The following is a 14,026-nucleotide window of genomic DNA, read 5'->3' on the forward strand; positions in this document are numbered from 1 at the left end:
GATGGGACCAGATCTACTTACTGTGTTGCAAAAGAAGAGAAGGTGAACTGCACCTTTAACCTGATTGATTCCATTGTTGTGAGTTAGGATCATTATCAAGCACTAACCAGGAATGTAGAACTGGTGTTTTCTTTCAGTGGTTCTTTCCTAAGATGCCCTGGCTTCCCTCTGGAAGGTTTTCCCATACCACTCCCCACCAACCCACAGTGGTTCTCTTGCCTGGATGATTGACAGCTGTGTCCCCCCTAGGCACTCCCAGGTGTGGGGGCTGTGTCTGGCTCACAGAACACACCATGCATTCCGTGCCCTTAATGTCTCTGAGGACCCCTCTCTTCATAATTGCAATCTTCTCTTAGCCTAGTCTTTTTCCTTAGTGTGGTGCTATACCCCTGCATCCCTCAAAATGCAGCTCGCTGTGGTCTCCTTAGAGCATGTCCCCCCTCAGCAGGTTTAGAGGAATACCCTCCTTTTTCCCCTGAATCAGTGGAACTCACAGGATTTCTCTCCAAAGGAGCTTTTTTCCAAATCCTCTACTCAATCTCCAAGCACCTCTGATGTGAGTGAGGGTCTCCAAGGCAGACAGATGGTTTTGCAGCATATCCTTTGAAAATTTGTTCCTCCTTATGTTCTGGCACCTCTCTTACCTTTAGGGTATAACACCTGCTGTGTCTTGGCGACTGGAGAAGAAACTTCCCATTAACATCCTGTTACATACAGGCCTCTCTCCTCTGGTCTAGAAGTTTGTGTTAAAATATTTCTGGGTCAGTTTGCTTCTTGAGACTGTAAGTACCTGGAGGTCAAAGATGATGATTTATTTTAAAATATTCTGTCTGTGCCTGTAATTGACATGCTGTAAGCATTCAGTGAATGTGAGGTTTTTCACCAAGATTATTCTCCATTCAAAATTGCAAGATAAAAAAAAAAAAAATAGAATGGCCTTGCCAGAATTGGACTGCCCACTGAGTACTGCTTCATCTGGGCCAGAAAGTACTTTTTAAGCCCCTCGCATCCTCTTGACCCCTTTCTCCTCAGTCCCCACAGAAGAATTATTTACATATTTTGGAACCTATTGTGATGTTAAAGGAGGATTTTTTCCCCTGTTCAAAATGTTTGGAAGTGTTTTGAGAAATCAATATGTGGACATTGTATAAAATTTAATATATATGTAGAATGGCGAGAGAAAAGGATTTTGTCTGTTTTTATGTTCTGAAGTGCACAGTCCTCCTCCCCAGCGACAACTGTTTCCTCCAGTCCTCAAATATTCTTTCGAACTGTTCTTTGTTTTTGTAAATGTATATAGGTATATATATTTGTCTCCATAAAAAAGGCATGGTACTTATCACACTTTGTGTTGAATCTTGTGTTTGTGGCTTCGTGTGTCTTTGAGATTTCTTGGTTTAATCTCAAATAGAATTGCTGAATTCTTTTTGATTCTTCGCTGCAATAGGGATGATACATGATTACAGTATATATGCTTGAAATCAAGCAGAAGGATTATTCATTTAAATTGTCCAGTACTTTCCCTTTATAAAAGAAGTTTAATTTTGTTAAAATGTAATGAAATTAACAGTCCTGGGTGTTCATTGGTAGGACTGATTTTGAACCTGAAACTCCAATACTTTGGCCGCCTGATGTGAAGAGCTGACACATTTGAAAAGACCCTGATGCTGGGCAAGATTGAGGGCAGGAGGAGAAGGGGACGACAGAGGATGAGATGGCTGGATGGCATCACTGACTCGATGGACGTGGGTCTGCGTGAACTCCGGGAGTTGGTGATGGACAGGGAGGCCTGGTGTGCTGTGATTCATGGGGTCGCAAAGAGTTGGACACAACTGAGCGACTGAACTGAATGAAATAAAATGAAATTTAATGTATTATCAGTTATCACACTAGTTTCAACTTCCAACCATATTAATAAGAACTTTTAAAGGTATATAAAAGATTAGGTTGTACTTTATGTTTCCCTATCAAACTGATTGCTTAAATATTCCATTTGCTACATATTCAGTGAAAAAATTGAACATATAAAGGGTCTGTCTTCATTTATCTTGGGTAAATGTCTTAACCCATGTTTGTCTTTCTCTCTTTACCTGAAAAATGGGGTTAGTAATAGAATGAGCCTCATGGATTGTTGTGAGGATGAAGTGAGTTAACGTATGAAACAATATCTGGCAAGTTACAAACAATAAAACACAGTGATTATTCTATCACAATTCATTTTCCTTCCTGATATTTGGAAAAGCATTTGCATCATGTGATTATTGAACTATTTTAAAATTCTAAATAAATATATAGTGGCAATGAATGTTGTGGTATAGACTTAAGAAGGATCCGTTGCTCCTCATCACCATGTCATGAGGTCTGCAGTAATTGCCCATCCAGTAAGAAGTGAAGAAAACTCATGTAGTATTTATAATTACAGAAATTTGTCTTTCTTCATTTTGTTTCTTGTTTAATTTGGAAACTGTCAAGGATAAGTATATACCACAGAATTTGCTTGTTATTTAGTTTTCCTGTTACCATTAAATGGGGTAGGACCCAGAAGTCTAAGGCTCTTTCTTAGGGCAAGGTTCTCTTCACTGCAAGAATTCAATTGAAAAAAAGTCCCCGCAAGAGCACATTCACTCTGATTACCTTGGAAGAACATGAGTGTGCCAGTCTTTTTCAGGGATGAAGATTCCATTAGAAGATGCTGTAACTTTATTGAAACTTGGGCTCGCTCCAGAACACAATAGTCTTCAAGGGTCATTGTTGCATGCCAGCCCTGATTGGAGAGATGTTTGTAAAACACTGTGCCTTGGAAATGGCCACATTATTTTGAGACTTACAGTAAAGCCAAAAATTGAACTAAACCCTCTGGTAGGTATACATAGGAGTGTCAACATTGTGTCTAATATTTTGAAGCAGAAAATAGCTTGGCATGATTTGCTGGCTGTGTCCTCTTTAGCTTACATTTGGGTGAAATTAGTGTAACCAACTGAAAAATGGAATTGTAATTTTTTTTTTTCCTGTGGTGGTGTCAATGAAACTGTCTTTGAGTTAAGGATAGAGAGATCTCTTGAGTTGCCAAAGAAGACCTCTTTGAGGACAATGTAAAAAGAGGCTCTGAAGTCAACATAAGGTGTCTCAGAGCGTTCCAGTAGTATTTTTATATAGCTGATTAATCTACTGCAGTGTGCACAAAAAGAGCTCTGATTCGCTACTGCCTGTGTACACTGATTGCTAAAAGATCAAACAAAAAAAATTAACTGGATGTGAGAAATAAGATGCCTCTCTCGATCCCAAAGACTTCCATGATTTCAGCTTGTCAAGCTTTTCAACAGTGGCCTTTTCAAAAGCATTTATTTTTTTAACATTTTTTTTCTTTCCAACATTCATGTTTTATATTAACCTCCATTTTGATTTATTTTTCATTGATTTCTGCATGAAAAAAGAAAGAAGAAATAAATCTGCAAAAAACATACACACACGTACACATGTACACACTCACACATATACACATGCATACCCTACCTCTATGTAATAAATATAAACATGTAAAGGTACACACAACACACACAGACATATAACACCAATGTAAAAGAAAAAAATTCCAGTGTAATAAAACAAAATGTGTACGAAACAAAAGTTATCTTATGCCAGTCTATCTGTATTTGGAATAGAGAGGTAAGTGGGTCCATAGATTTGATTTATTTCTCAAAAGGTACCTTAACCTACAGAAGGTAATGAATCACTGTTTTTTGCAGATTGTAGTCTAGTTGGAGAGAAAAGCCATAGTCTCTCTAACTATGATGGAAGGTGTTGAAAATGTTGAGGGTCAGGGAAGGATGATAAAGGTCTGTAAGTGTTCTTAAGAACAGGAGGGGGCTTGCAGCTGTCATTTGCCTTATTTGCTGATTTTGCTTCTGTAAGCACACAACTGTTGGTGTGAAGATAACATCAAGCTGGGCTCATTATATTCCCCCCACTTCTTAGCTGCTGGACACTTAGAAATTGTAGGGAGAATATATGTGGAATTGTCAAGAATCTTGGACTTGGAGCCCAATGTTCATGTAAATTTCATCCTCTGCTTGCTCAGTTTCAGCAGGAAAGAGGTTGAGCATGCAGAGTAGATCAACTACATTTTTGGAAAATGTAGAGATCATGAATGAATGAATGAGTATGAATGAAAACCAAGTGGTGTATGAAGCCTGATTTCTGAACTGGCATGATATGCAATCTTATCAAGTAGTAAACTCATTTATTAGCTGACTACTGGGGTCGTATGTTGCATACCACAATGGTGAGGTAATTTCTCTATAAGACTCAAAATACAACACCATATTCATCAGACTTCTGTGTATTAATGATTAAACATTTTGGTACGCTAAATGTCTGTAATCTGCTCAAGGTTTTTTGTGGGGGGCTTTTGATATGGGTTGGAAATAATGTATATTCAAGAGTAGATTTTGTTTCTCGAATATCAGAGTTGGAGGTGATTTTTTTTAGATGTGAGAAATGTGTTAAGCAATGTTTCTCAACAAAATTGCTATAGGGTTTGTCTCTTTGAAGAGGAGAATAATCGTTAGGTGTGTATTACTCTGATAGAAATGGAGTCAAGTCATTCTCATACCAAAACTTTCCACTGCATGAAGAAACTTAACTGAGTGTTTGTTAAGACTGCATTCAAACTTGTGTGTATGCATTTAATATTATCAAATATATATCAGTATTTCATGATCCACAAGCTTAGTAGCAATTTTGTAAAGTGTATGACTAAAGTCACAAATGGTCTCTTCCTATAGAGCATTCAGGAACAACTATTTAGGGCATTTTTGGTTTTTAAGTCCAAGGTCTAGTATTTTTAACTCAGCTGACATTAAGCATAGATAGTGCCGTTGTTAATATGTATGGATTTGGGGGGCTTTTTAAAGACCACCATGAGAAACGTGCTATGAATATATTAAGCTTTAGCCGCCAGATGCAAATGTCTACTAACAGAGAAAATTCTAAAGGGTATCTATTTTTTTCCTTGATTTAAAACATTTCTGTGACTAGTAGAATGTTTTTATTGTAGCAGATGACATTTTGATTTGTATTTGTCTTGCTTTATTTGCTTCCTTTGTGTTTATTTTGGCATGGTGATTTCAGAAGGGGAATGAGCTTTTGTATGACCCTTCTCTCTGTGACAATGCTTGGCAGCACTGACAAGTCAGGTCATGATTGTATTAATTACCTTCATTATTCATAAAGTCAGTACCCCACTTTAGCAATGATTAAAAATGAGCAACATAATTTTTAAAAATAATATTCTTGAATGAGGTTTCTTTTTATCCTCAACTTTATACAGTATGTGCCTATGTATGTATGTGAGCATATATAAGAATAATGGAATATACTTATTTCTTCTCTTAAATCACATAGTTTGGTTAGTGTGGTCCAGTTTCTGATTTCTATGAATTTGCAAGAATGAAATTGGTGTCTTGCCAAATGTATTGTCTTCTTACCCTTTTAAGCCTGATACAGATTATAATATGTCTGATTCAAATGTTCATTATAAATCTGATCATGTTAGCTCCTGGTTAAAATTGTGTCTTGTATTCTAAGAGCTTTATCTTGATACTAATATTCTTAGCCAGACACAGAAGCTTGACCCTTATTATATATCTGCTGTCTCATTTCACCCCACAGTGAACTTGGCCATCTGCATTCCATCTCATCAGTCTTCTTTCTGTTCTTACAACAAGTCATGAACACTGAAGCCACGGGGCCTTTGCATATTCTATCCTTTACAATGAGAGTTGATTGCCAGAGCGTTTAACCGGCAATAGGGCATGCCCACTGACCAATTGAGAGAGAAACGGACTAAAGCAGGATTCTGGAAGCCCCTTGCTCAGCCGGTCATTAGTTTTTTAGGTGATGCATCTCGGTTTGTGGGCTGGGGTCCTGGTCCAGCCTGGGAGGCAAGGTGATAGTTGATGGGAAAAGGTCCAGACAATGGCTACTCACCAGCCTACTTACCAACTGAAGGCCATACTAAGTCTTTTGTGTATACCTGGAAAATTTCTTTCTGTCTTCACCTTGCAACACATACACAATCTGATTATATCATATCATATTTTCTTTTCTTCCATTTTCCGTTCACTTCAGAGGAGCTTCCCCTGACCTTCCTGATGAAGGTTATTCTCACTGAGGTTTTCATTAGAAACTCCTGTCTCTTCACATTGTACCTTTCACATTATCTCTCACAGTGGTCAGTTTACAAATAAACTTTATAAGTAATTGAATCATATGTCACTCCCATTAGTTTGTATAATCCAGGAGGGCAGGAGTCATCAGTTAACTGACAGTCCCATTTCCACCTTCCTCCAGAATTAAAATTTCAACACCTAATAGGAGGTAAATATTATTGAATGAATGCTCAAAAAGACTTTAGAACTTCTTTGAGCATGTTTATATTTTGCAAATGCAGCTGATATGCATGTTACTTGTGGGATGCATTGTCTCTGAGTAGATAACATTTTTTTTTTAAGTGGCCATATTCTTAATGCCTTCTTGCGCAATTTTCTGAAATAAATTTTTAAGTAGTGGTGGGTGTATCCCATGCTGTTATTTTTCTTCCCAGTAGAAATGCTTCTCACTCACTTGATGTCCAGTGAAATGACTTAATCTTCAGAGCTGATTTATTCATTTTCCTTAAAGCTCAGCAAGAAAAATTACTTAAAAGCCTACAATAATGTACAGGGTGTTGGGAACATTGGAACAGCCAGTGGTGGATAATCTGTGGTCCTACCTTCAGAGACACTTCAGTCTAGTAATTTTCTCTTTATCCCATTTATAAGCATTTATAATATTTTGTTTTCCAATTGCTGTATTAGCATGTAGACCATATATTTTGCTCTCTGTAGACCATAGAGCAAAGCTTCATATTTATTTGGATGCATTTTAATGATTGTGATAATGTTTCCACAGGATCTTCTGCTAAAATTTATCCTTGTTTTTTTCTCGAAAATTCCAACAACTTGTTCTTTTTAAGTCTACTTTTTTGTTATTAACAAATTCTTTCTAAGTACATTTAATGTATAAGCTGGATAGCTTTAACTTCTCAAAGAAGGAAGTATTATTTCAATCACTGTTACATTCCTCAAGGCTTTCCTGTGTTTAAGACTTAACCATTGTCCCCAGACTTTAATATTCCTTGCAACTGTTCCCTAACTTTTTATGAAGGTTTGACATTTCATGTATCATATTATTGCGTTTAATGTTTCCAATGCCTTTTATGAATAACTGTAATTGTATTTATTTGAAATGTAATTGTTTTTCGATTTTCTACTGTGTACATATTTGTATAGTGCAGAAATTGTGAGAAGAGTGACATACACACTGTACTATCCTCACATGCATGATTGTTGTTGTTCAGTCATTCAGTTGTATCCAACTCTTTGCAACCCCGTTGACTGCAGCACACCAGGCTTCCCTATCTATCACCATCACTTGGAGCTTGCCCAAACTTATGTCCATTGATCAGTGAGGCCATCCAACCATCTCGTCCTCTGTCATCCGCTTCTCCTCCTGCCTTCAGTCTTTCCCAGCATCAGGGTCTTTTCTGATGAGTCTGCTCTTCACATTAGGTGTGCAAAGTATTGGAGCTTTAGTTTCAGCATTAGCCCTTCCAATGAATATTCAGCATTGATTTCCTTTAGGATTGACTGATTTCATCTCTTTGCAGTCCATAGGACTCATGCAAGGCTGTCATATTTAAGTGTAATGTAGAGTCATTAAAGTTATTATTCATGTTAATGGCTGGAAATAGATACAGGGACTTCCCTGGTGGTCCAGTGGCTAAGACTCTGTGCTCCCAATGCAGGAGGCCTGGGTTCAGTCCCTGGTCAGGGAACTAGATTCCACATTTCAGAACTAAAGATCTTACAAGCTGCAGCTAAGACCCAGCACAGTCAAATAAGTAAATAAGATACTAAAAAAAAAAATTAAATATCTTACTGATTGAGCAGAAAAAATGAAGGCAGGCTAGGTAACTGAAACCCTTTGGTCCAGGTGGGGGAAATCAACCACTGGAAAGCTTTGAGAAGCAATGATTGAATGAGGTAGAATATGTGTCCTTCTTTCTATACTTAAATCATTTTATTATTTTGGGCATAAATCTCTTGGAACTGAATGCTATTGAAAATAGCTTCAAAACATCTCAGCTTCATATGCACAGTGTGACAGACACCACATGTGACTCATTCATATTCTCTTTCCTTTTTCACTTCAGTACACACATCACTTCTGTTGCTGCTGCTGCTAAGTTACTTCAGTCGTGTCCAACTCTGTGCGACCCCATAGACGGCAGCCCACCAGGCTCTGCCGTCCCTGGGATTCTCCAGGCAAGAACACTGGAGTGGGTTGCCATTTCCTTCGCCAATGCCTGAAAGCCTAATGCCTTTTCTGATTGGACCTAATAGCTTTATTTTTTTTTTTTTTTTTTGCTTCTAGAGCCATTTTGCTGCCCCTTTGAGAGGCTAGAAGTGCTGGGTCATTAATACTCCCTGAAAACAGCCTCCAAACAGTGACTCCTGGGAGCTGGTGTAAAAATACCTCAGCTCCCTTGCCCCTTGGCAAGAATAACTGGACAACTCAAGTGTACCTCTGTCATTACTCTGAGGCATATGTTCTATACAAGCTGGACTTCAGAGTCTCCCCAGAAGGAATAACCTCTGCTTAGCTCTCACATCTTAGCCTTTATTGGCTGTCTTCCTTTCTCTTTCACTTCTCCATGTCCCGACTGATTTTATTGTTCACCTCTCATGTAAACTGCTTGCACTTCAATTCGTTTTGCAGTGTCTGCACTAAGGGGAACCTTAATAGTGAAAAATGGTCACAGATCCCATGATGCTGTAAGCTGTCAACCTGCAGTTCTTAGAGGAGTAGTTCTCAATTGTATTTCCATCTATCTCAGATTCCCATAGGCCAAGTCAAAGTTATGCCCAAATTCCAGAATTCTGGCTACAGTTCTACCTCTGCCTCCCCCAAGAATTGTATTGTAAGTGAACAAGAGCAACATCATATAGCAGTAACTGATTTAATAACTTGTTTTAAGTATGTAAGTTGCAAGATACCATGTTTTTACTCTTGAAATTATTATTTGGGACACAGTTAATTCTAATGGAATACATCACATGTCATGGCAAGATCCTATAGTTAAGTACTACTGAGATTGCTCTTTCTTAGCACCAACTAAGATAGCCCAATCCATAGCAGCTGCTGGCTGAAAGTTATACACATTCTCTGCTAAAACGGCTGACATTAGAGTCATTAATTCTCCTGTGTGGGACCAGTTGAGTTTCAGTAATCGAAAAGTGATTCTCTGATTTTATGCATGTGTGCATCTAGCCTACTTGATCGTTAACCATGCAGTTGAGGTAGTTCAGATGGCCACCAAAAATGACACAGAATATCACATAATTATCTACTCTTAGCCAGCACATTCAAGTTTATGAAAATTCAAGAAAGCAAAAAATAAGGTAGTTCCATGTGCAAGATTATCTGACTGAACAATTTTCATTGTTATCATTTTTATCTCTTTTATGAAGCATCTGTAATTGAAGGCTTTCTACAGGTGTTCCTGAAAAAAAGGCTTAGGATGAACGTTGACAATGTTATTTATATGTCTTATGAAGGATTAAGAGACTATGAAAAGCAGTGCTTCAAGATATCTACTGATTTGACTCCTTTAGTTTAACCAAAATTATCATGAAAGAAAATGAGAAAAGCTTTAATTTCAAGGCCGTATTTTATTTGTTGTGATTACTATCAAGCAAAGTTTTAATATTTAATATTTTAGTTTTGTTGGACATTTCTAATTTTGTGAAGCTTCCTTCATATGCCTATCAGTTACAAAAAGAGTTTTTTAAGTATCTACATACCATACAGCTTTATTTGCATCAAAAAGATTCATTTCACTTGGGGATTTTGGGTGTTGTGAATGGTACAGTTTTATGAGAAGAAGAAAATCTACATTTTAAAGCAATTCATTTTTTAAAAGTCTGACTTCTTTGTATATATATTTTACAGATTAAAGGATTTACCTGAAGACTAAGCATTCTATTCATCAGAAACTGGACAAGAGTTACTCTTGCTTTTGGAAGTTAAAGATGTTGTTGTCATGGAAGCATTTGATCCTCCTCTCATTCATTGGCTGCCTAGGAGGTAATAATAAACTGTGTTTTCTAAGCTGAAGTTAAAACTATGCTTGAGTCATATGTTAAATAATTTTAAAATGTTGAACAATACTCCACAAATCTTTTTTTTCCCAGAAAGAAAATACTACTTTTCTGATAAATGGAGTCTTATTTTGCTTCCTAAATTTTGCAAGCTATTTTACTTTCATCACAAATATAGTGTCACTTACTAAAACAGATCTAGTTTAGTGCTATGAATATAACAACCAGAACTTGAGAATAGTAGTGTATGACATTTTTTCCAAAAAGTCTAAGTCTTGTAAACTTTAGTATAAAGGAAGAATATAGATTTTAAGGAATTTCAGTATTTTCATGTCTAATCTTAAAAGCAATACAGTTTTTCTTCTACCAAATAACTTTTTTAAGGGAGTAAAAATAATGATAGAATTTTAATTTTTTAAACTTTGAAAATTTGTAGCTTGGAACAAAACAAAAAAGGGAAAGATTCTCCTATATCCACCATACAAAAGCAGCTCTTAAAATGTGTTTCATTTTGTTCGTTTTGTTTCATTTTCTGGAACAGTAGAGGAGTAAAGACAAAGATTGCTTTAAATGAAGTAATATATGTACAATGATTAATTTTTTTTTTTTTTGCTTTTTCATCTTATTACTTTATTTCTTTTTATTATAAAATTTCTCCGGTATCTAAGCAGTTGAAAGAATGGTACGATGAATACCCACATATGCACCATTTTATTGTATCTTTAATTGTACTTATTCTATCTATGTACACATGTATATGCATTTTCCATTTGTTGATAGATTGACTATACCACTTGAAAGTAGCTTACAAAAGTTTTCACCTCTCACCCACAAAATTTAAGCATCTGTCTCCTGAGAAGATGACCTATTTTCTAGACGAACAAGTTCTTTTTGATACTTAAGGAAAGTAGACAAAAAAAGTGGCCTGTCATTTTTCTTTTCTAAGAGGAGGAAATTGGTGTGGAATGAGGCCAAATGCAGTGTCAGGTAAAACATATGTTACTTGAAGACATGTTTATATTGGAGTAGACTTCTGAGCCCTTATGTCAAATTTTAAACATTCTTAAAATATTTAAATGATACTTAAACCTCCAACTTTTAAAATACACTTTTTTTTTAAGCAGGTTTTTCCCTGATGCCTCAGTTTTGTTCTCTAAAAGATTTTCTTTGCTACTAACCTAGCACTGAGCAAAAAAGAAATAATTATTTTAAATTTTTACTGTTTTAAATAGTCTTTGGAGATGATCAACACAAATATGAAAGCAATTTTTTCTTGCACTGTTTCCTTTATTTTAAAAAATTTAAAATTTGAGTTCTGTTGTTAAAGGAGAAAAATGAAAGGAAATATACTTCAGCAGTATTATTATTCACAATGTCAACTTTCATAGAAACAACCTTGAAATTTTACAGTTACTTGGAAGCGGGTAGATATACTCAGAAATTAGAAATATAGCTAAAGGATGTGCGATTCGTGTGTCAAAGGTTTAAAATTTTAAATTGTAATTTGGCACTATGTACAAACTGTATTGCTTGCTTTCAGTAACTTAGAAATGTTTTATACATATGACACTGCTTTCTTATAGAGAAAGCAGTATTCATTTACAAAATATTAAGACATTATTTGAAAAGTTTTAAAGGAACACTTGATTTTCTAGGTATGTTAAAAAACTGTAAAAGTTGGTAAAGGAGAATTGGATTAATACATGATAAATTATATATGGAGCATTACTTACAGAATTGGTAATCTTTACAATTACAGTATGGAGAAGAATTTGTCTCTGACCAATTTTCTAAAGAGTATTGATTGCATTACAGTTCTTTATATACTGAATATTGGTACTCTTTTTGCATTTATATAAAATTTAGACAAAAAAGCTAGCTTGTGAGTATGATATTCTGTTAACCAATATTGGGTCACTTTTTAAATATTAAATTTAAAATGTGTTCCTGATGTAGTAGGTATCTATAAATAAATACCAAGTAAAGACATATTATGTGAATTCACTACCTAGAGTTTATCCCAAGACATTAACTCAATAAATAGAGCAAATGCTTGATAATTTTGACTTTCTTTTTTCTCAGATCTAAGCTTTCTGTTATCCATTATTTTGTGCATTTTACAAACGATTTCCTTCTATTGTTTTGTCTCTGCATATTTCTTTCTGCAGCAAAGAGGCAAATTGCAATTTTGAGCTGGCAGTTGTTCCTAAGATGAACATGAGCATTTTTTCCTCAAAAAAACCAGGCTGCATTCATTCTTTAAAAAATATTTATTAAGCATGTATTATATGTTGTACATTGTTTCCAGTGAAGAAAAGGGACAGAAATCTGTGTCATGTGGGGTTTATATATACTCAGGTTGTGGTAGAGAATCACACTGAGTTAGTAGATGATGGCGCTATGAAGAAAAATAAGCTGCATAACATGAAAGTTTGGGGGGCTGGGACGTGAGTTACCATTTTAAATGAGGTCTTCAGATTCATCCTCATAGAGAAGGTGATGTGTGGCACAAAGACTTAGCAGTGAACAAGCTGACCTTGTGGGTATTTAGGGAAGAGAGCTTCAGGCAGAGTTAGCAATCCATGCAAGTGTTTAATATAGGACATGCTGAGTATTTCTTGAAATAGCAGGAAAGTTAGCCTGGTTGGATATGGAAGAGTTATGGAAAAGAAGTAGTAGGTGAAAGTCAAGAAGTAATGTGGAGATGGATGCAGCAGAACATGAAGGCCTTGTGTATCACTGAAAATATTTACTGCTCTTGCTTTGAATGCCCTCAGGAGCCATAGTGTGATTTGATCAGAGCAGTGATATAATTTGGCGTATTTTTTTTTTAAGGACCTGGCTGGATGTGGTGTTGCGGATTGATGGTAGAGATACAGGTGAGCAAGCAGAGGCCGCAGTAGGAAGTTAATGCCATAATCAGGGAAGGGATGTTGGTAGCTGACTTCAGGGTGGTAGCAGGGGTTGTTGATGTTCAGTTGCTAAGCTGTGTTCGACTCTTTGTGACCCCATGGACTGCAGCATGCCAGGCAGGCTTCCCTGTCCCTCACTGTCTCCTGGAGTTTGCTCACACTCACATCCATCAAATCGGTGATGCCATCCAACCATCTCATCCTCTGTCACGTCCTTCTTCTGCTGTCAATCTTTGCCAGCCATCAGGCCTTTACTCTTCTCATCAGGTGGCTAAAGTATCAGGGTGGTAGTCAGATTTTGGATAAATTTTGAATATATACTCATGAGGATTTGTGGATGGGATGTACGTGGGATATGAGAAAAAAGAAAGGCTTGAAGATGACCTCAAGGCTCAAGTGTCACCTTGCGTCCACTTGAAGAGGTGTACCTTGTGAATGAAATGAAGAACCGGCAGAAGACAGGGATGAGTTTTCCAAACTGAAGGTCATTACGAAGTAAGGGATTAAAAGATCGATTCTTTGGATCATGTCAAGCATTTTCATTAGGAAATAAAATAAGCATAAAGTATAATGTATCAGCATTCACTGTCCATTTAGTAAGTATAGTCTGCTGAGCACTTCTAGGCATTTGGGATATACCTGTGAACAAAACAGACAATGTCCCAGTCCTCCTAGAGCTGTCCTTTTAATATATGTGAATTGAGTCTTGATCTTACATATGTTTCTTACTGAGTTGCTATGAAAAAAGTTGAGAACTATGTAGAAAACAGAGAGTTAGAGATAAGAACCCTCTGGAAGTCTAAGAAACCAGAAAAAGAAGTAACACTCAGATGAGGAAAATAATAGTGAAGACTTCAAAATTAGTAATACTAACAGTACTCCTTAATGGATGCTTAGGCACTGTGGAATATC

The 14,026-nt window shown here is 36.4% G+C and overlaps 1 protein-coding gene across 5 annotated transcripts in view; it reads left to right on the forward strand.

The window, feature by feature from the left end:
- CNTN3 (contactin 3) overlaps positions 1-14,026 on the forward strand; it is a 393,129-nt gene that overhangs the window by 91,840 nt on the left and 287,263 nt on the right. For all 5 annotated transcript variants that reach the window (XM_025271930.3, XM_044934326.2, XM_025271931.3 and 2 more), the window contains exon 2: positions 10,054-10,188. In XM_025271930.3, coding sequence (XP_025127715.3) covers positions 10,134-10,188 — 55 coding nt within the window. In that variant the 5' untranslated portion in view covers positions 10,054-10,133. The remainder of the gene's footprint in view (positions 1-10,053; positions 10,189-14,026) is intronic.

The sequence above is a fragment of the Bubalus bubalis genome, chromosome 21 (genome assembly GCF_019923935.1).
Source record: "Bubalus bubalis isolate 160015118507 breed Murrah chromosome 21, NDDB_SH_1, whole genome shotgun sequence".
In the NCBI taxonomy this organism is placed as follows: Eukaryota; Metazoa; Chordata; class Mammalia; order Artiodactyla; family Bovidae; genus Bubalus; species Bubalus bubalis.